The sequence below is a fragment of the Heptranchias perlo genome, chromosome 20, assembly GCF_035084215.1.
Source record: "Heptranchias perlo isolate sHepPer1 chromosome 20, sHepPer1.hap1, whole genome shotgun sequence".
Classification (NCBI taxonomy): Eukaryota; Metazoa; Chordata; class Chondrichthyes; order Hexanchiformes; family Hexanchidae; genus Heptranchias; species Heptranchias perlo.
Window position 1 is genome coordinate 2,462,643 of NC_090344.1, and position 19,284 is coordinate 2,481,926.

Here is a 19,284-nt window from a genome sequence, read left to right on the forward strand (position 1 = left end):
TTGATATATATTGGAAATATTTGAGGCCCCAGCACTGATCCCTGCGGCACCTCACGAGTTGCAGGAAATTCCAATAAATTTCCGCTCCTCCTATTGGTCCGGAACTCTCCTTAATCACCAGGACGGGGTTAATGGTGAGACTGGCCGTCCTGCGGTGCAGTTGGAAAATAAACATTAATTGAACCCGTCAGTTGCAACATTTAATAAAACAAAATTAATAAAAGTTACCGACAAAATATTTTCTGGAGTTCAGCAAAGTGGGGCAGGCGGGGCATCTACGCTGTGTGTTTTTGTCGGTTTAAATGGCACGACGGGCTGGGGTTTCAGTTTATTTTGTTATCCTTGGTCCAAACGCGCTCTCTCTGCTTCCAATGTCTGTGCTTTTCGGCCAGATAGTAAGATAATCAATGGCGGATGCATCACCCAGCATGCAGCGCGGTACAGATTGTGCCCTATCTGAATCAGTGGAGCACAGTGCGCAGGCGCAGTCTGACTCATTATCGGGCAGTGAGTCCTGAGCATGCGCGGTCAGTCGAGGCTGCGGGAGGAGCGCGTTCGGTGCAGGTGAGAGGATCGGAGCAAGAGGATCAATAAACCCCGGGGCCCGGGTCCGGGCTCAGGCCCAGGCTCAGGCTTCACAAACCCCGAGTGCGGCCCCAGACCCGAATATAAAACAGTGAACATTATCCCCCCTCACTACCCGCCGGTTTCCGGTTTCTCCCGTTTCGCTCCGGACCAACTCTCAACAAAAGGCCGCGGCCCCGCGCATGCGCGGTGTAAACTGGGACTTCTCAGGGAGCGTCTGTAAATGAAGGAGAAATGGTGATCGGTCAGGGAGCGTCTGTAAATGAAGGAGAACTGGTAATCGGTCAGGGAGCGTCTGTAAATGGAGGAGAAATAGAGATCGGTCAGTGAGAGTCAGTAAATGAAGGAGAAATGATGATCAGTCAGGGAGAGTCAGTGAATGAAGGAGAAACGGTGATCGGTCAGGGAGCATCTGTAAATGAAGGAGAAATGGTGGTCGGTCAGGGAGAGTCAGTAAATGAAGGAGAAATGGTGATCAGTCAGGGAGAGTCAGTAAATGAAGGAGAAATGGTGATCAGTCAGGGAGAGTCAGTTAATGAAGGAGAAATGGTGATCAGTCAGGGAGAGTCAGTTAATGAAGGAGAAACGGTGATCGGTCAGGGAGCATCTGTAAATGAAGGAGAAACGGTGATCGGTCAGGGAGAGTCAGTAAATGAAGAAGAAATGGTGATCAGTCAGGGAGAGTCAGTAAATGAAGGAGAAATGGTGATCGGTCAGGGAGCATCTGTAAATGAAGGAGAAATGGTGGTCGGTCAGGGAACATCTGTAAATGGAGACCAGGCAGGAAGCGTCTGTAAATGAAGGAGAAATGGTAATCATTCATGGAGTGTCTGTAAATGGAGGAAAATGGTAATTGGTCAGGGAACGTCTGTACATGAAAGAGAATTGGTGATCGGTCAGGGAGCATCTGTAAATGAAGGAGAAATGGTGGTCGGTCACGGAACATCTGTAAATGGAGACCGGGCAGGAAGCGTCTGTAAATGAAGGAGAAATGGTAATCATTCAGGGAGTGTCTGTAAATGGAGGAAAATGGTAATTGGTCAGGGAACGTCTGTATATGAAAGAGAATTGGTGATCGGTCAGGGAGCGTCTGTAAAAGAAGTTGAAATTGTGATCGGTCAGGGAGCGTCTGTAAATGAAGGAGAAATGGTGATCGGTCAGGGAACGTCTGTAAATGAAGTTGAAATTGTGATCGGTCAGGGAGCGTCTGTAAATGAAGGAGAAATGGTGATCGGTCAGGGAACGTCTGTAAATGGAGGAGAAATGGTGATCGGTCAGGGAGTTTCTGTAAACGAAGGAGAAATGGTGATCGGTCAGTGAACGTCTGTGAATGATGAAGAAATGGTAATCGGTCTGGGAGCATCTGTAAATGAAGGGAAAATGATGGTCAGTAAGGGAGTGTTTGAAAATGAAGGAGAAATGATGATTGGTCAGGGAGCATCTGCAACTGAAGCAGAAATGATGATTGGTCAGGGAACGGCTGAAAAGGAAGGGTGATTGATCAGAGAGCATCTGTAAATGAAGTGGAAATGATGATCGTTCAAAGAGCGTCTGCAACTGATGGAGAAATGGTGATCAGTCAGGGAGCGTCTGTAAATGAAGGACGAATAGTGATCTCTACACCTTTAGTCATCCAGGGAGCTTCAGCTTTGGATGCCGTTCCTTTCCTTCTCATGGGAATCTGTCTGCTCTGTACCCAAAGCTGCTCCTCCTTGAAGGCCTCCCATTGTTCAATTACTGTTTTGTTGCCAATTTTTGATTCCAATCCACCTGGACAAGATCCCTTTTTAACTCACTGGAATTAACCCTCCTCCAGTTAAGAATTTTCACATTTGACTGACCCCTGTCCTTTTCCATAACTATTCTAAACCTAACGAGATTATGATCACTGCTGCCCCACTGAAACATGCTCCACCTGCCCCACTTCATTCTCCACACCTGTACTCACATTCACTCTCTCACACTCTCTTACATTCATTCTCTCTCACACTCACATTCAATCTCTCACACTCACTATCTGACATTCACTCTCTCACATTCACTCTCACGCTCTCTCACCCTCTCACTTATGGTTTAGGGTCACTGAAAGATGATGTGATGGGTTTGGATTTCAGCACAGGGAGGAGGGAGAGTGTGTGGGACGGAGATTTACATCTTTGGGGTGCAAGAGAGGAAAGAATGTTCCATAGAAACTAGAATTGCCTGTTCTGAATTTCTATCCTGTACTTACAGTGATAACTTTTACAAACTTCTTTTACAGGGTATTAGAAGGGGAGGATTTGCAGAGGGAAATTCAAACCAAAAATCACGTCAAATCTGACAGAGTCATTTGATTCATCAGGACCTGAATATCATCGGCCTTTGAATGTGGAAGGAGAAATGTTTGTCTGTTCTGTCTGTGGGAGAAGATTTGAAAACATCAGTGTGAGTGGAAAAGCATCAAGACACACACACCCGAGTGAGAGTGTTCCAGTGCACTGACTGTGGAAAGAGCTTTAACCAGTTACACAGCCTGAAAAATACATCAGACCATTCACAGCGGGGAGAAACCGTACACGTGTTCTGTGTGTGGACGAGGCTTCAACTGATCGTCCAACCTGGAGAGACACAAGGACACCCGGACCACGGAGAAACCGTGGAAATGTGGGGACTGTGGGAAGGGATTCAATTACCCTTCACAGCTGGAAACTCATCGACGCAGTCACACTGGGGAGAGGCCGTTCACCTGCTCCGTGTGTGGGAAGAGATTCACTCAGTCATCCACCCTGCTGACACACCAACTTGTTCACTCCGATGAGAGACCTTTTAAATGGTCTCACTGTGAGAAGAGCTTTAAAAGCAGAAATGAACCGCTGAGACACCAACGCTGTGAAACTGGGGAGAGGCCGTTCATCTGCTCCGTGTGTAAGAAGAGATTCACTCTGTCATCGCACCTTTTGTCACACCAGCGAGTTCACACTGGGGAGAGGGCATTCTCCTGCTCTTTGTGTGGGAAGAGATTCACTCAGTCATCCAACCTGCTGAGACACCAGCGAGTTCACACTGATGAGAGACCTTTTAAATGTTCTGACTGTTAGAGGAGCTTTAAAAGCAACATTAATCTGCTGAGACATCGAAGTGCTCACACTGGGGAAAGTCCGTTCACCTGCTCCGTGTGTCAGAAGAGATTCACTCGGTCATCCCACCTGCTGAGACACCAACGAGTTCACACTGATAAGAGACCTTTTAAATGTTCTGACTGTGTGAAGAGATATAAAAGCAAAAGGAATCTGCTGACACACCAACGTACTCACACTGGGGAGAGAATTTTACATGTTCTGACTGTGAGAAGGGCTTTAAAAGCACAAATGATCTCCTGAAACACCAACACACTCACACTGGGGAGAGACTGTTCACCTGCTCCGTGTGTGGGAAGGGATTCACTCAGTCATCACACGTGCTGAGACACCAGCGAGTTCACATATTGACTGCAGGGGTTGGATTCTGCTGTTAATCCCATCCAGGACTGAAACATGTTCATTCTGACAGTTGGGGTTTGTTTCTGCTGATGTTGCTAACCCCTATAACTGGGCTGGAGTTTAATATTCTGGATATATGTTAAATAAATCAGCTTTGTTTTAAACACGTTGTAGATTTTGGTCTTTCCCACCTGAGTGTTTAGCATCACCTGACTGGAGCTCAGAAAGGACAATCTGGGGGGAGGATCGTCCGGTGGGAACAGAACTTCAGCCTGGACACAGTCCTTCAGGGCCACACTGAGAGGGGCAAACGGCACTTTGGTCTTTCTCGTCTCTATTCCCTGACAGCAAAGTCGTCGTGCGGGTTAATCTTGAGGCGTGTAAGAAAAGTGTTGCAGCCGCTCTCTTCCATGGTTCAGGGCTCCTCGGAATGGAACAGAAGGGTCCTGTACAATGGTGTTGAGAGTCAGGAAGAACAATGTGTAAGGATTAAGCCATTAAAGTGGTAATTAACAGACCTTGGGGAAAACCACAGGCACTAAGGGAGGATGTGCTGGAATAGCATAATGTCTCAAAGACATGTAGATAAAGGGACTGGAGGTTAATTAAATCAAGGTGTCACGCAGGCTTAGGCCTCTCTATCTCGAGCCTCCACAAGCTAGTGAATAGAAGTCTGTTTGTACAAACGGTTCTGTGAAGGCTGGCAATTAAACTCTCAGATAAGGTTCTGTTAAGTCTGTAACAACAAGGCACGGATGGTACCAGGAGTTATGCTTGGAATGTAACTTCTGAAGGTTGAGAGACATGAATAATGGTCAGGCTGAGAGATGTGGATGTGATAGTGAACTGCTGATAGTGAACTGCTCATAAACTGAAAAAGGGGATGAGAAGAGACCTCAAAAGCTGAGGAAGGCGCGCAAGATTCTGGCAAGGAAGAAGAGAATTTTTCAGTCAACAGATCACAGCAAGAGAGAGAGAGAGAGACCGCGCCATCGTCACTTGGAGAGATACTTCCGAGGTTTCAAGGAACAGACTGTGACTATTCCCCTTTGTTAAGTATCACCTTTTTGTACTAATTGTGATGTGCTTAATAAATCTGTTTTGCCTTTAACCATAATAGCAGTACCGTGGTAATCTTGTTGTTGTCAGGAACCAGTTCTTAGATGGATTAGATTATAATCCTGAAAGTAGTGGTTTAAATCCTACAATTGGCGACCACGAAGGGACTATTTCTGACAACAGCCAAAACCTGGTATTACTGGATATAGGGTAACGGACGCGAGGGTTATCACTTGATCACCAGTCAATCCTTGTGGGGGATTAGTAATAACAAACGGATAGTGGCTCTCTAAAGTACACTAAGATGCCGAACGGGGATCTTTGGAAGGAGTATAGTACCCGGATCAAGAAAAACTGTAGTGGGACCGATGGACAGGTCTTATTGTTGGAATGGTTGGGTAAAGGCCCGGAAGTTACATTGAAGGACGCCGTGGCGTTGATTGAACAGAAAATTACCGATAAAAAATGGAGGCGGAATAGGGCGATCCGCTTGATCACTTCTGCACCCTCGTATTGCACGGGACAAGATCGGCACATTATCCTGGTACAGAATGAACAGTTAAAACGGCAGCAGAAAGAACTTGCCGAGAAAGATAGTCAGGTTGATGGTCTAAAATACCAAGTTGCATCGACAGCTGCAATCATGTAACATCAAAGTGTTAAGGCTGTTCATGCTGGATCAGCACTACATAATTTAGAAGAAATACGATGTCAGCTAGAAACTGTAATGAAAGACAATACTCACCTCACTAAAAACTTCGAGGATGCAAGAGATGCTTTGAGAGAAGCCCCCAGAGAGAGGTGGATCATCGTCAATGCCATACCAGAGTCAGCCAGTTAGAAAAACAACTGAGCATGTAACATACAGTGGTAGCGGCAGTGACCCTGGGGGACCCTGACGTGGATTATGGTCAAGAAAGAAATGAGTATAGTGAGAACTTATATCCCCCTCTGCCACCCCTCCCTGCACCAGATCCCCTGCCCCATGTGAACCGTGAGGAGAAACCGGTTTCCGTTGCCCAAATTGAGGGAAAAGTCCCTGGCGAAGACAAGGCCCACTTGATTCCCCAAGTGCAGAAAACCCGGTGAGTGTTATTATCAGAACTCGGGTAGTTCCCAATGTACCAGGTGCAGCACCAGCAGAGGGAGGAGCAAATCCTCCACCTGGGGTCCCCTGGGCAGGTGCATCCCAACGGTCTCAGCCCTTAGATTATTCCGAACTACAAGCATGTGTCCAACAATTAGGACCAATTAGTCCACAAACGTGCCCCCTAGAATTAAGACAGTGTCGACAGACGTTTCGGAATTCCACCCCAATTTTGAAGACAGTGATATGAAGAATGTTATTTTATCCGCTCTCACTTCGGACTTGGGAGGTGGCTTTCCTTTTATTGTCTTTAACCAAGCTGCTGCCCGAAACAAGAAAGCTTTTCAACATGGGAGTAAAAACAAGCCTGGTAAAAAGGGCTTTCAACATGAGATTTTAAATCAGTTTAGAATTAAGTTAAGTAGGAAAAATTAGAGATTGAAAATGGAGTGCAGAGATGAAGGATAAATGATTTAAAAAGGGAGGGATAATAACTACAGAATGTGCTCTTTTGTTTTCAGTGTACTGTCTCTTTAAAAAGCCTGTCCTTATTGTGAGTGTTTTCTGTTGGTGTTGTGGGCCACGCCCCCTTCTTACTGCGTCTTACGTGTTTTCCTCTTTTGTGTAATGTATCTGTTTTGTCTTGTGTTTAATTCTGATATTGCTGAATTAAAATTGGAGTTATTAAGGTTAAGTGACCTATTAAATTCTGGTTCTTATAAAATGTGAGTGTGTCAAATTCCAGACATGGGATCTTCACAGAAAAATTGGCATTTTGAATTTCTTAAATTCAAGTGATTTGAAGTTTAAGTTGTGTTGAGTATTGGTGAGTGTGAATTGGTGTAAGTAATTAATGTTGTGTAACTGTAAATCGAAGAACGACATCTTGTTGTCTAGTACAGGGCATCAATTTTGATAATTTTGGGATTAATCTTAGTTGTCCTAAAGTGTGATAGCTGTTAGCTCTGACAGCACACCTCTTTTTATCTTGTGATTGGCTGTGGTTTGAAAAAAAAGTGACCCAAAAACGGAAGAGATAAAAAAGGATATCTGATATCACCTTGATAGGAAAAGCAGGAAACCTGGAACACTCGGAGAGTTGGTTGCAATCATACCCACGAAAGTATGTGAAAAAACAATGAATTGGAAAGCTAGAGCTGTATTATGGCGATGATAGCAAATTATAACACTTAAGAAACAATTAGAAATTGAGGGGGACCTCAACAAAACTTTGATCACAACAGTCTGGAAATACTGGACGAACTAAAAACTAAAATGTACGAACAGAGATGCTATTTCCCTGTACGAATGTTTTTTTTTTAAATAATTTACGTGAAAGCTGTGTTGACATAAGCTGAGAACGCTGCGTGCATCTGATATCTGGCTCCGTCGTTTTGTTTCTGCAAAAAATAACCCCTTCCAAGGACACCGACATCTGTTTTCATTTCACCAAGCAACAACCTTTGCATTTATATAAAATAATTGACAAAATGAGATTTAATGATAAAAGAAAAGATAAAGTGCAGCTTTAAAGAATTACAAGTTACAGTTGCAGGATGGTCTCTGGTTATAAATTAATTTGAACTTCTTCGAAGCATTTTGTGCGATTGTGATTGATTCCTCCCCCACCCCTTAAGGTTTTGAGAAGCAAGAAGTAACTAACCCGTACTTCTGTATTGCTGAAGTTAAGTATTTGGACTGCGCTAGTTTTTTTTTAAATTTTGATCTGACACCTTTGGAGTCACAGCATTCTGAAAGTGGAAAGAGCAGGTACTGTAAACAATTTTATTGTCTCTTGATAAAAACAATGATTTTTGTGAATATTGAAGGGAGACACCTCCTTTCTTCAGGAGTGTACGGTGAGGACCCCTAAACCCTCCTCCCCTGAGGGAATAAATGAAATCAAAAACACAAAACATTTTTCTTAATGTGGTTACATCTTGAAAACACAGAGAGAAGGATTTGGAGTTGGAAATTCCAGTTGGCAGTCCTACGTACATCTGTGCGTGGGAGAGACAGGCTTTATTTCAGACAGGCTGCCAGCTCCAGAGAGGGAGGGAGGGAGGGGGGCTGCGCAGTCCCTCTCTCTCCTGTTTTGTTTTCTGGATTTGTTTCGGGTAAAGGGATTATTCCTTTGGACAAAGGAAATAATAAATGATGATTTGACAAATTAACCCCATGGGCTCTCAGGAAGAGCCACAATGGATTTTATGTGTTTCGTTTAAAACAGGTGACCCTGATTTTCGGGACCACATGAGTGTTGATGGTGCAGGATTACCAAGAGTCGTTCTTTGACATAAAATGGTTTACAAAGTAACGGTGCAATCTTTGCTGGAGGAATTTGGGGCAGGAAGCGATCCAGTGGTGTTAAAAATTTAAGACCTTAGCTGCAGATATCGGCAGATATCAAATGTCACAGCATGGTGATTTTGTTTCAATAATTCAAAATTAAATAGAGAAGGAAAAGCAATCATCAGCCTTGATCCAATCTGCTTTTCTTCTTTTGAAAAAAATTTGATTTGTTTTGTTTTAAGGCTACGGCTTAAGGTGAAAATTGACCCAAAATTTGAACCATTCAGGTTCAAAATGGAGATGCAAGAATATGGTTTAAATCTAAATCTTATCAATGGAGATACAGATTTATGTAAAATCAGAAAATTCATCAAATTTCGTCCAATCAAGCATGAATGCCACGAGGTAGGGAGCCAGAAGTTGTTGGTACTAGGAGTAGGAATTCCCATGTAGTATGAACCGAACGATACCCAATACCCTGTTCAGAGTGTGTAACATAAGGGTGAACTGTATGACATATCACAAGTGTTGTCAGCAGCTAAACGTGTTTACATCGCGCAAGACGCCTCAAGGCCACCAGCTGTTTGAGCTGGCCGTCCGCCACAAGTCCACTTGTTTATGCCCCAGTATAACTATCGGGGACTTCCCAGACTCGGAGGATTTCACTCAGGACTGGGAGTGCATCCGGTGCCTGGGAAAACTACAGGCTCAATTACCAGCCGTCGACTTCAGGGGTCCCCGACGGGCAGACGGACGTGAGCTTGTGATTGATTGTTTGTCTGTTACAGTACTTGTATGTTATAAGTGTTACAATATAGTAGCACCTTTTACTTTCCCCTGTGTACTATATTGTCTCAGATCCAGAACCTGTGTTTAAAACAATACACTACAGAGTGCAAAATATAGGAGTTGTGAGAGGAGCTACTGTTCGCCGATTTTGGACCCCACCCCAATGGTTGGTCCAATTAAGAGAGTTAACTTGGATAGAACCGAACCGACAGGGTTGCTATTCCAGTGAAGATGCCCCCATTTGCCCCGATGATTTATATGACCACTCAGTAGACACGTGTGGTTTTGATAGGAATCAGAAAGGATTAAATTGACCATGGAAGTGACAGGATCATCAGATATAAGAACCCAAGACCTAATAGAGAGGAACAAAAAATGGGAACCTAAAATATATTCGCATGCAGTATGAGGGATCGGCATAAATACCTCACCCTCAAGGTTGGGAATTGTAAGGATTAACCCAATAACAGATATCATTTAGTATAATTATAATTAATAGTAGAAGTTGAATGAAATGTACTATGAATCTATGTATCTATAAATGTAAACTGTACTGTGTATTAATATAGTATGAACCATGTAACGTGTATTCATTGAGAAAGTACTGCTGGGCCGAGATGGAAGCATTATGGTTATTATAGTCAAGTTTGCAGTTAAAACTAAAAGGATGCTGACAACAGTAAAGTGGGAATGAACAGACGTTGGGGAAATCACAGACACTAAGGGAGGATGTGCTGTAATAGCATAATGTTGAAAAGACATGTAGATAACTGGGACTGAAGTTTAATTAAATCAAGGAGTCACGCGGCCTTTAGCCTCTCTATCTCGAGGATTTTTGTACGAATTGTGATGTGCTTAATAAATCTGTTTTGCCTTTAACCAGAATACCAGTACCGTGGTGATCTTGTTGTTGTCACGAACTAGTCCTTAGATTGGATTACATTATAATCCTGAAAGTAGCGGTTTAAATCCGACACTGTTCTGTACGGTCTGTGCGTGTTTGATGGGACAGTGTAGCGGGAGCTCTGCTCTGTACTTAACTGGTGCTGTACCTGCCCTGGGAGGGTTTGATGGTACAGTGTGGAGGGAGCTTCACTCTGTATCTAACCTGTGCTGTCGTGCCTTGGGACTGTTTGATGGGACAAGAAGATGGAGCTTTTGTCTGTATCTATCCCGTGATGTACCTACCATGGAAGTGTTTGATGGGACAGTGTAGAGGGAGCATTACTCTGTGTCTAACCCGTGCTGTGGTTGCCCTCGGAGTGTTGGATAGGGTAGTGCTGATGGAGCTTTACTCTGAATCTAACCTGTGCTGTACCTGCCCTGGGAGTGTTCGATGGGACAGTGCTGAGGGAGCTTTTGTCTCTATCTAACCGATGCTGTACCTGTCCTGGGAGTGTTTGATTGTACAGTGTAGAGGGTCTTTAGTCTGTATCTAACCCGTGCTGTACCTGACTGGAGAGTGTTGACACTGGGTGCTCATCTCGATGAGAACAACATTTAACCCGAAGATGATAAGATAAACCCATCTGCTCCTCCCCTGTCCACAGTCCTTAGGAGACATTGAGTGTCCCGAACACATGGAGACAATGCCCAGAATCAAAATTTGAACACCTCCCTCAGATCTCCCCTTACTGTTCTTTGTTCCAATGAAAAGAGTCCCAGTTTCTCTGGTCTCTCCTCATAACTAAAGTCTCTCGTCAGACGTATCATTTCAGTGAATCTTTTCTGCACCCTCTCCATGGCCTTGACACCTTTCCTAGTGTAAGATCCCCAAAACTTGACACAATATTCTAACCGCAGCCTAACCAATAACTTGTACAGGTTTACATGGCCTCTGTCCTTTTGTACTCTGTACCCCTATTTGTAAAACCGAGGATCACATGTATTTTTTCAACCACTTTATCAACTTGAGCTCCCACTTTTAAAGATTTGTGTATCTGAACATTTTGCAGGTCTCGAGATATTAACATAACATGGCTAAAATACATTGACATCAAATGTCTGATATAATGTGTATTATGGGGAGGAGAGGTTTAGTCTGAGTTAGAAACTCAAACAGGCACTTGACTGCGGGCAGGTCGCCATGGCAACACTGATCAGACATTCCATTCCACAGAATCGGCTAGTTGGAATCTCTAATCCGATAAGGAGAAAGAAAAGACTTTGTCTGTTATCAACCATAATATAAACTTAAACCAGAGTGAGTAATAGTAGATTAGATTGTAATGTGTGATGTTTAGAACAATGAATATGAAATTATATCCCTTGATGTCAAGGCGCATACAGGGTAAGATGAGGCAGAAAAGAAAAGCTTATGTCAGACACTGAGAGCAAAATACTACAGAAAGCCTAGAGGAGTATAAAAAATGCAGGGGTGAAATTAAAAAGGAATTAGGAAAGGAAAGGGAGAGCATCAAACAATATTGTCAAGTAAAATCAAGGAAAACCCAAAGATCTTTTATAAATACATTAAGAGCAAGAGGATAACTAAGGAAAGAGTGGGGCCTTTTCGAGACTAAAAAGGTAACCTACGTGAGGAGGAGGAAGATGTTGGTATGGTTCTTAATGAATGCTTTGCGTCTATCTTCACAAAAGAGAAGGACAATGCAGACGTTGTAGTTAAGGAGGAGGAGTGTGAAATATTGGATGGGATAACCTTAGTGAGAGAGGAAGTTTTAAAGTGTTTAGCATCTTTGAAGGGAGATCAATCACCAGGACCGGATGAAATGTATCCCAGGCTGTTGAAAAAGCAAGGGAGGAAATAACGGAGGCTCAGACCATCATTTTCCAATCCTCACTTCATACAGGTATGGTGCCGATGATTGGAGGACTGCGAACGTTGTACCATTGTTTAAAAAGGGAGCGAGGGATCGACTGAGTAATTAAAGGCCAGTCAGCCTAACCTCGGTGGTGGGCAAATTATTAGAGTCAATTCTGAGCGACAGTATAAACCGTCACTTGGAAAGCCACAGACTAATCAAGGCCAGTCAGCATGGATTTGTTAAGGGGAGGTCGTGTCTGACTAACTTGATTGAATTTATTGAGGCGATAACAAGGAGAGTCAATAAGGGCAGCACATTTGTACAAGGATTTGTACATGGTGTACATGGATTTTAGCAAGGCTTTCAAGACGATCCCACGTGACAGACTGGTCAAAAAGGTACAAGCCCATGGGATCCAAGGGAGAGTGGCAAATTGGATCCAAAATTGGCACAATGGCAGGAAGTAAAGAGAAATGGTCGATGGGTGTTTTTGTGCCTGGAAGGTTGTTTCCAGTGGGGTGCCGCAGGGCTCAGTACTAGGTCCCATGCTTTTTGTGATATATATTAATGATTTGGACTTAAATGTAGGGGGCTTGATCAAGAAGTTTGCAGATGATACAAAATTGGCCGTATGGTTGATCGTGAGGAGGAAAGCTGTAGGCTGCAGGAAGATATCAATGGACTGGTTGAGTGGGCAGAAAAGTGGCAAATGGAATTCAATCGGAGAACTGTGAGGGAATGCATTTGGGAATGGCAAACAAGGCAAGGGAGCACACAATAAATGGGAGGATACTGAAAGGTGTAGAAGAATTGAGGGAACTTGGAATGCATGTCCACAGATCCCTGAAGGTAGCAGAACAGGTAGACAAGGTGGTTTAGAAGGCATATGGAATACTTTCCTTTATTAGACACGGCATAGAATGTAAGAGCAGGGAGGTTATGCTGGAACTCTATAAAACACTGGTTAGGCCACAGCTCGGATACTGCATAAAGTACTGGTCACCACAATACAGGAAGGGTGTAAATGCAATAGAGAGAGTACAGAGGAGAGTACAGAGGATGTGCCAGGACTGGAGAATTTTAGCTATGAGGAAAGATTGGATAGGCTGGGACTGTTTTCTTTGGATCAGAGGAGGCTGAGGGGTGATTTAATTGAGGTGTATAAAATTACGAGGGGCCTGGATAGAGTGGATAAGAAGGACCTATTTCCATTAGCAGAGAAGTCAATAGATAGAGGGCATAGATTTTCACCATGTGTCCCACAGACCCAAGCTGAGATCATTCTCTATATTGAGAAGAGGAATGGTCACAACACTGACCCTGGGGGACACCACTGTTTACATCCCTCCAGTCTGAAGAACATCCATTAACCACTACTCTCTGTTTTCTGCCCTTGACACAACTTCCTATCCATACTGCCCCATTCATTTTAATACCGTGAGTATTAATTTAATCAACAAGCCTCCTGTCCGGCATCTTATCAAACACCTTTTCACAATCCAACTACACAACATCCACTACATTCCCTTTATCAGTAGACTTGAATTATCTCAAATAATCAATGTTGCCTGTTCTTAATTAATGTGTTTTTCTAACAAATGTTGAAATGTTTGCTCCACCTCATCGGATTTCATCTGTTTCAAGACGCAACAGAAAGATCGAGTTTTCTCCTGGAGTTGAAGAAAAAATATTTTTTTTAAATGATGCTTCAGACAATGACGGACATCTGGGCTTCGACCCGCCCATTGGGTGCCGCAACTCCCGCCCCTCACGCACTCCGATTGGTTGGAGGACCAACTGTTCGGCATCCATCCAACCAATTTCCGCTCCTGCTATTGGTCCAGAACTCCCCTTAATCATCAGGGCGGGGTTAATAGTGAGACTGGTGGTCCTGAGTTGCAGTTGGAAAATAAACATTAATCGAACCCGTCAGTTGCAACATTTAGTACAACGAAATTAATAAAACTTACGAAAAAAATATTTTTTGGAGTTCACCAAAGTGGGGGCGCGTCTGCGCTGTGTGTTTTTGCCGGTTTAAATGGCACGAGGAGCTGGGGTTTCAGTTTATTTTATTATCTTTGGTCCAAACGCGCTCTCCCTGGTTCCAATGTCTTTGCTTTTCGGCCACATATTAAGATCATCAATGGCGGCTGCACCACCCAGCATGCAGCGCGGTACAGATTGTGCCCTATCTGAATCAGTGGAACACAGCGCGCAGGCGCAGTCTGACTCATTATCGGGCAGTGTGTCCTGAGCATGCGCGGTCAGTCGAGGCTGCGGGAGGAGCGCGTTCGGTGCAGGTGAGAGGATCGGAGCAAGAGGCTCAATAAACCCCGGGGCCCGGGTCCGGGCTCAGGCCCAGGCTCAGGCTTCACAAACCCCGAGTGCGGCCCCAGACCCGAATATAAAACAGTGAACATTATCCCCCCTCACTACCCGCCGGTTTCCGGTTTCTCCCGTTTCGCTCCGGACCAACTCTCAACAAAAGGCCGCGGGCCCGCGCATGCGCGGTGTAAACTGGGAATTCTCAGGGAGCGTCTGTAAATGAAGGAGAAATGGTGATCGGTCAGGGAGCGTCTGTAAATGAAGGAGAAATGGTGATCGGTCAGGGAGTATCTGTAAATGAAGGAGAAATGGTGGTGGTCGGTCAGGGAACGTCTGTAAATGGAGGAGAAATGGTAATCGGTCAGGGAACGTCTGTAAATGGAGGCGAAATGGTAATCGGTCAGGGATTGTCTGTAAATGAAAGAGAAATGGAGATCGGTCAGGGAGCTTCTGAAAATGAAGGAGAAATGGTGATCGGTCAGGGAGAGTGTAAATGCAGGAGAAATTGTGACCGGTCAGGGAATGTCTGTGAATGAAGGAGAAATGGTAATCGGTCAGGGAATGTCTGTAAATGGAGGAGAAATAGTAATCGGTCAGGGAACGTCTGTAAATGAAGGAGAAATGATGATCGGTCAGTGATCGTCCGTAAATGAAGGAGCAATGGTGATCTCTATATCTTCATTCATCTCGGGAGCTCTAGCTTCGGATGCCGTTCCTTTCCTCCTCATTGGAATCTGTCTACTCTGTACCCAATCCAACTCCTCCTTGGAGGCTTCCCACTGTTCAATTACTGTTCTGCTCGCCAATTTTTGATTCCAATCCACGCGGACAAGATCCCTTTTTAACTCACTGAAATTAGCCCTCCTCCAGTTAAGAATTTTCACATTTGACTGTCCCTTGTCCTTTTCCATAACTATTCTCAACCTAATGAGATTATGATCACTGCTGCCCCACTGAAACATTTTCCACACCGAGCCCAATGCTGTACTCACATTCACTCTCTCACCCTTTCACTCATGGTTTAGGGCCACTGAAAGATGATGCGATGAGTTTGGATTTCAGCACAGGGAGGAGGGAGAGTGTGTGGGACGGGGATTTATAGCTTTGAGGCACAAGAGAGGAAAGAATGTTCCGTAGAAACTAGAATTGTCTGTTCTCAATTTCTATCCTGTACTTACAGTGATGACTTTTATAAACTTCTTTTACAGGGTATTTGAAGGGGAGGATTTTCAGAGGGAAACTCAAACCAAGCAGCACGTCAAGATCTGACAGAGTCACGCGATTCGTCAGGACCTGAATATCATCGGCCTTTGAATGTGGAAGGAGAAATGTTTGTCTGTTCTGTCTGAGAGAAGATTTCAAACATCAGTGTGAGTGGAAAAGCACCGAGACACACACACCCGAGTGAGAGTGTTCCAGTGCACTGACTGTGGAAAGAGCTTTAACCAGTTACACAGCCTGAAAAAACATCACACAATTCACAGCGGGGAGAAATCATACACGTGTTCTGTGTGTGGACGAGGCTTCAACTGATCGTCCAACCTGGAGAGAGACAAGGACACCCGGACCACGGAGAAACCGTGGAAATGTGGGGACTGTGGGAAGGGATTCAATTACCCGTCAGAGCTGGAAACTCATCGACGCAGTCACACTGGGGAGAGGCCGTTCTCCTGCTCCGTGTGTAAGAAGAGATTCACTCGATCATCGCACCTGCTGAGACACCAGCGAGTTCACACTGGGGAGAGGCCGTTCTCCTGCTCTGTGTGTGGGAAGACATTCACTCATTCATCCACCCTGCTGATACACCAGCGAGTTCACTCCGATGAGAGACCTTTTAAATGCTCTGACTGTGGGAAGAGTTTTAAAAGCAGAAATGAACTTCTGAGACATCAACGCAGTGGCACTGGGGAGAGGCCGTTCATCTGCTCCGTGTGTAAGAAGAGATTTACTCGGTCATCCCACCTGCTGGCACACCAGCGAGTTCACACTGGGGAGAGGCAGTTCTCCTGCTACGTGTGTAAGAAGAGATTCGCCCAGTCATCGCACCTGCTGGCACACCAGCGAATTCACGCTGAGGAGAGGCCGTTCTCCTGCTCCGTGTGTAAGAAGAGATTCACTCAGTCATCCAACCTGCTGACACACCAGCGAGTTCACACTGGGGAGAGGCCGTTCTCCTGCTCTGCGTGTGGGAAGAGATTCACTCAGTCATCCAACCTGCTGATACACCAGCGAGTTCACTCCGATGAGAGACCTTTTAAATGCTCTGACTGTGGGAAGAGCTTTAAAAGCAGAAACCAACTGCTGAGACATCAACGCAGTGACACTGGGGAGAGGCCGTTCATCTGCTCTGTGAGCGGGAAGAGATTCACACTGTCATCACAACTTTTGTCACACCAGCGAGTTCACACTGGGGAAAGGCCGTTCACCTGCTCCGTGTGTAAGAAGAGATTCACTCAGTCCTCCACCCTGCTGAGACACCAGCGAGTTCACACTGATGAGAGACCTTTTAAATGTTCTGACTGTGAGAGAAGCTTTAAAAGCAAAATTAATCTGCTGAGACATCAAAGTGATCACACTGGGGAGAGGCCGTTCATCTGCTCCGTGTGTAAGAAGAGATTTACTTGGGCATCCCACCTGCTGGCACACCAGCGAATTCACACTGGAGAGAGGCCATTCTCCTGCTCTGTGTGTGGGAAGGGATTCACCCAGTCCTTCACACTGCTGATACACCAGCGAGTTCACACTGGGGAGAGGCCGTTCTCCTGCTCCGTGTGTGGGAAGAGATTTACTCAGTCATCCACTCTGCTGACACACCAGCGAGTTCACTCTGATAAGAGACCTTTTAAATGTTCTGACTGTGAGAAGAGATTTAAAAGCAAAATTAATCTGCTGACACACCAACGCACTCACACTGGAGAGAGGCCGTTCTCCTGCTCTGTGTGTAAGAAGAGATTTACTCAGTCATCCCACCTGCTGATACACCAGCGAATTCACAATGGGGAGAGGCCATTCTCCTGCTCCATGTGTAAGAAGAGATTTACTCGGTCATCCAACCTGCTGATGCACCAGCGAGTTCACACTGGGGAGAGGCCGTTCTCCTGCTCCGTGTGTGGGAAGAAATTCACTCAATCTTCCACCCTGCTAATACACCAGCGAGTTCACTCCGATGAGAGACCTTTTAAATGTTCTGACTGTGAGAAGAGATTTAAAAGCAAAATTAATCTGCTGACTCACCAACACACTCACACTGGGGAGAGGCCGTTCACCTGCTCAGTGTGAGGGAAGGGATTCACTATTTCATCCAAACTGCTGACACACCAACTTGTTCACTCTGATGAGAGACCATTTAAATGTTCTGACTGCGTGAAGAGCTCTAAATACAGATATAAATTGTGAAGACATCGACGCACTCACACTGGGGAGAGACTGTTCACCTGCTCAGTGTGTGGGAAGGGATTCACTCAGTCATCACATGTGCTGAGACACCAGCGAGTTCACATATTACTGCAGGGGTTGGATTCTGCAGTTAATCACATCCAGGACTGAACTATGGTGTTTCGAGTCAGGAAGAATAACGTGTAAGGATTATCCCATTAACAGATATAATTCAGTCCAATTATAATCAATAGTGGAAGTAGAATGAAATGTGCTATGAATCTATGTATCTATAAATGTAAACTGTACTGTGTATTAATATAGTATGAACCATGTCACGTGTATTCAATAAGAAAGTGCTGGTGGGCCGAGAAGGATGCATGATGGTTATTATAGTCAAGTTTGCAGTTAAAACTAAAAGGATGCTGACAACAGTAAAGTGGGAAGTAACAGACCTTGGGGAAATCACAGGCACTAAGGGAGGAATGTGCTGTAATAGCATAATGTCTAAAAGACATGTAGATAACTGGGACTGGAGGTTAATTAAATCAAGTAATCACGCAGGCTTCGGTCTCTCTATCTCGAGCCTCCGCAAGCTAGTGAATAGAAGTCTGTTTATAGAAACGGTTCTGTGAAGGCTGACAATGTAAACTCTAAGATAAGGTTCTGTTCAGTCTGTAACAACAAGGCACGGATGGTACCAGGAGTTATGCTTGGAATGTAACTTCCGAAGCTTGAGAGACATGAATAATGGTAAGGCTGAGAGATGTGGATGTGATAGTGAACTGCTCATAAACTGAAAAAGGGGATTCGAATAGACCTCAAAAGCTGAGGAAGGCGCGCAAGATTCTGGCAAGGAAGAAGAGAACTCTTCAGTCAACAGATCACAGCGAGAGAGAGAGAGAGAGAGACCGCGCCATAGTCACTTGGAGAGATACTTCCGAGGTTTCAAGGAACACTCACCATTTTTCTATGTTAAGAATCACCTTTTTGTACTAATTGTGATGTGCTTATTCAATCTCTTTTGCCTTTAACTATAATACCAGTACCAGTGGTGATCTTGTTGTTGTCAGGAACCAGTCCTTAGATTGGATCAGATTATAATCCTGAAAATAGTGGTTTAAATCCTACAATTGGCGACCATGAAGGGACTATTCCTGACAACAACCAAAACCTGGTATTAATGGATATAAGGTAACCACAGGAAAGATACAGCACAGAAGGAGGCCATTCGGCCCATCATTTCCGTGCCGTCTCGAAGAACAACCAGGTGCTCATTCTAATCCGACCTTCCAGTACCCGGTCTGTAGCAGCTCCAGGAACTTTTTTAAAGAGTTGAGGGTCCCTGCCTCTACCACCAATTCGAGTAGCGAGTTCCATACACCCACCACCCTCTGGGTAAAAAAGATTTTCCTCGTGTCCCCTCTAATCCTTCCGCCAATCAACTTAAATCTCTGTCCTTTGGTTCTTGAACTCTCCGATCGGGGAACAGGGACTTCCTGTCTACTCGATCTCAGCCCCTCATAATTTTGTACACCTCAATCAAGTC

At 44.7% G+C, this 19,284-nt stretch overlaps 1 protein-coding gene across 1 annotated transcript; it reads left to right on the top strand.

The window, feature by feature from the left end:
- Positions 1-15,905: 15,905 nt before the first annotated feature.
- On the top strand, positions 15,906-18,749 carry LOC137335603 (zinc finger protein 271-like; the record flags this gene model as incomplete). Its single annotated transcript, XM_068000912.1, has 1 exon — positions 15,906-18,749. A coding segment is annotated over one exon (1,734 nt), but the record flags the coding sequence as incomplete, so codon positions are not given.
- Positions 18,750-19,284: the final 535 nt, after the last annotated feature.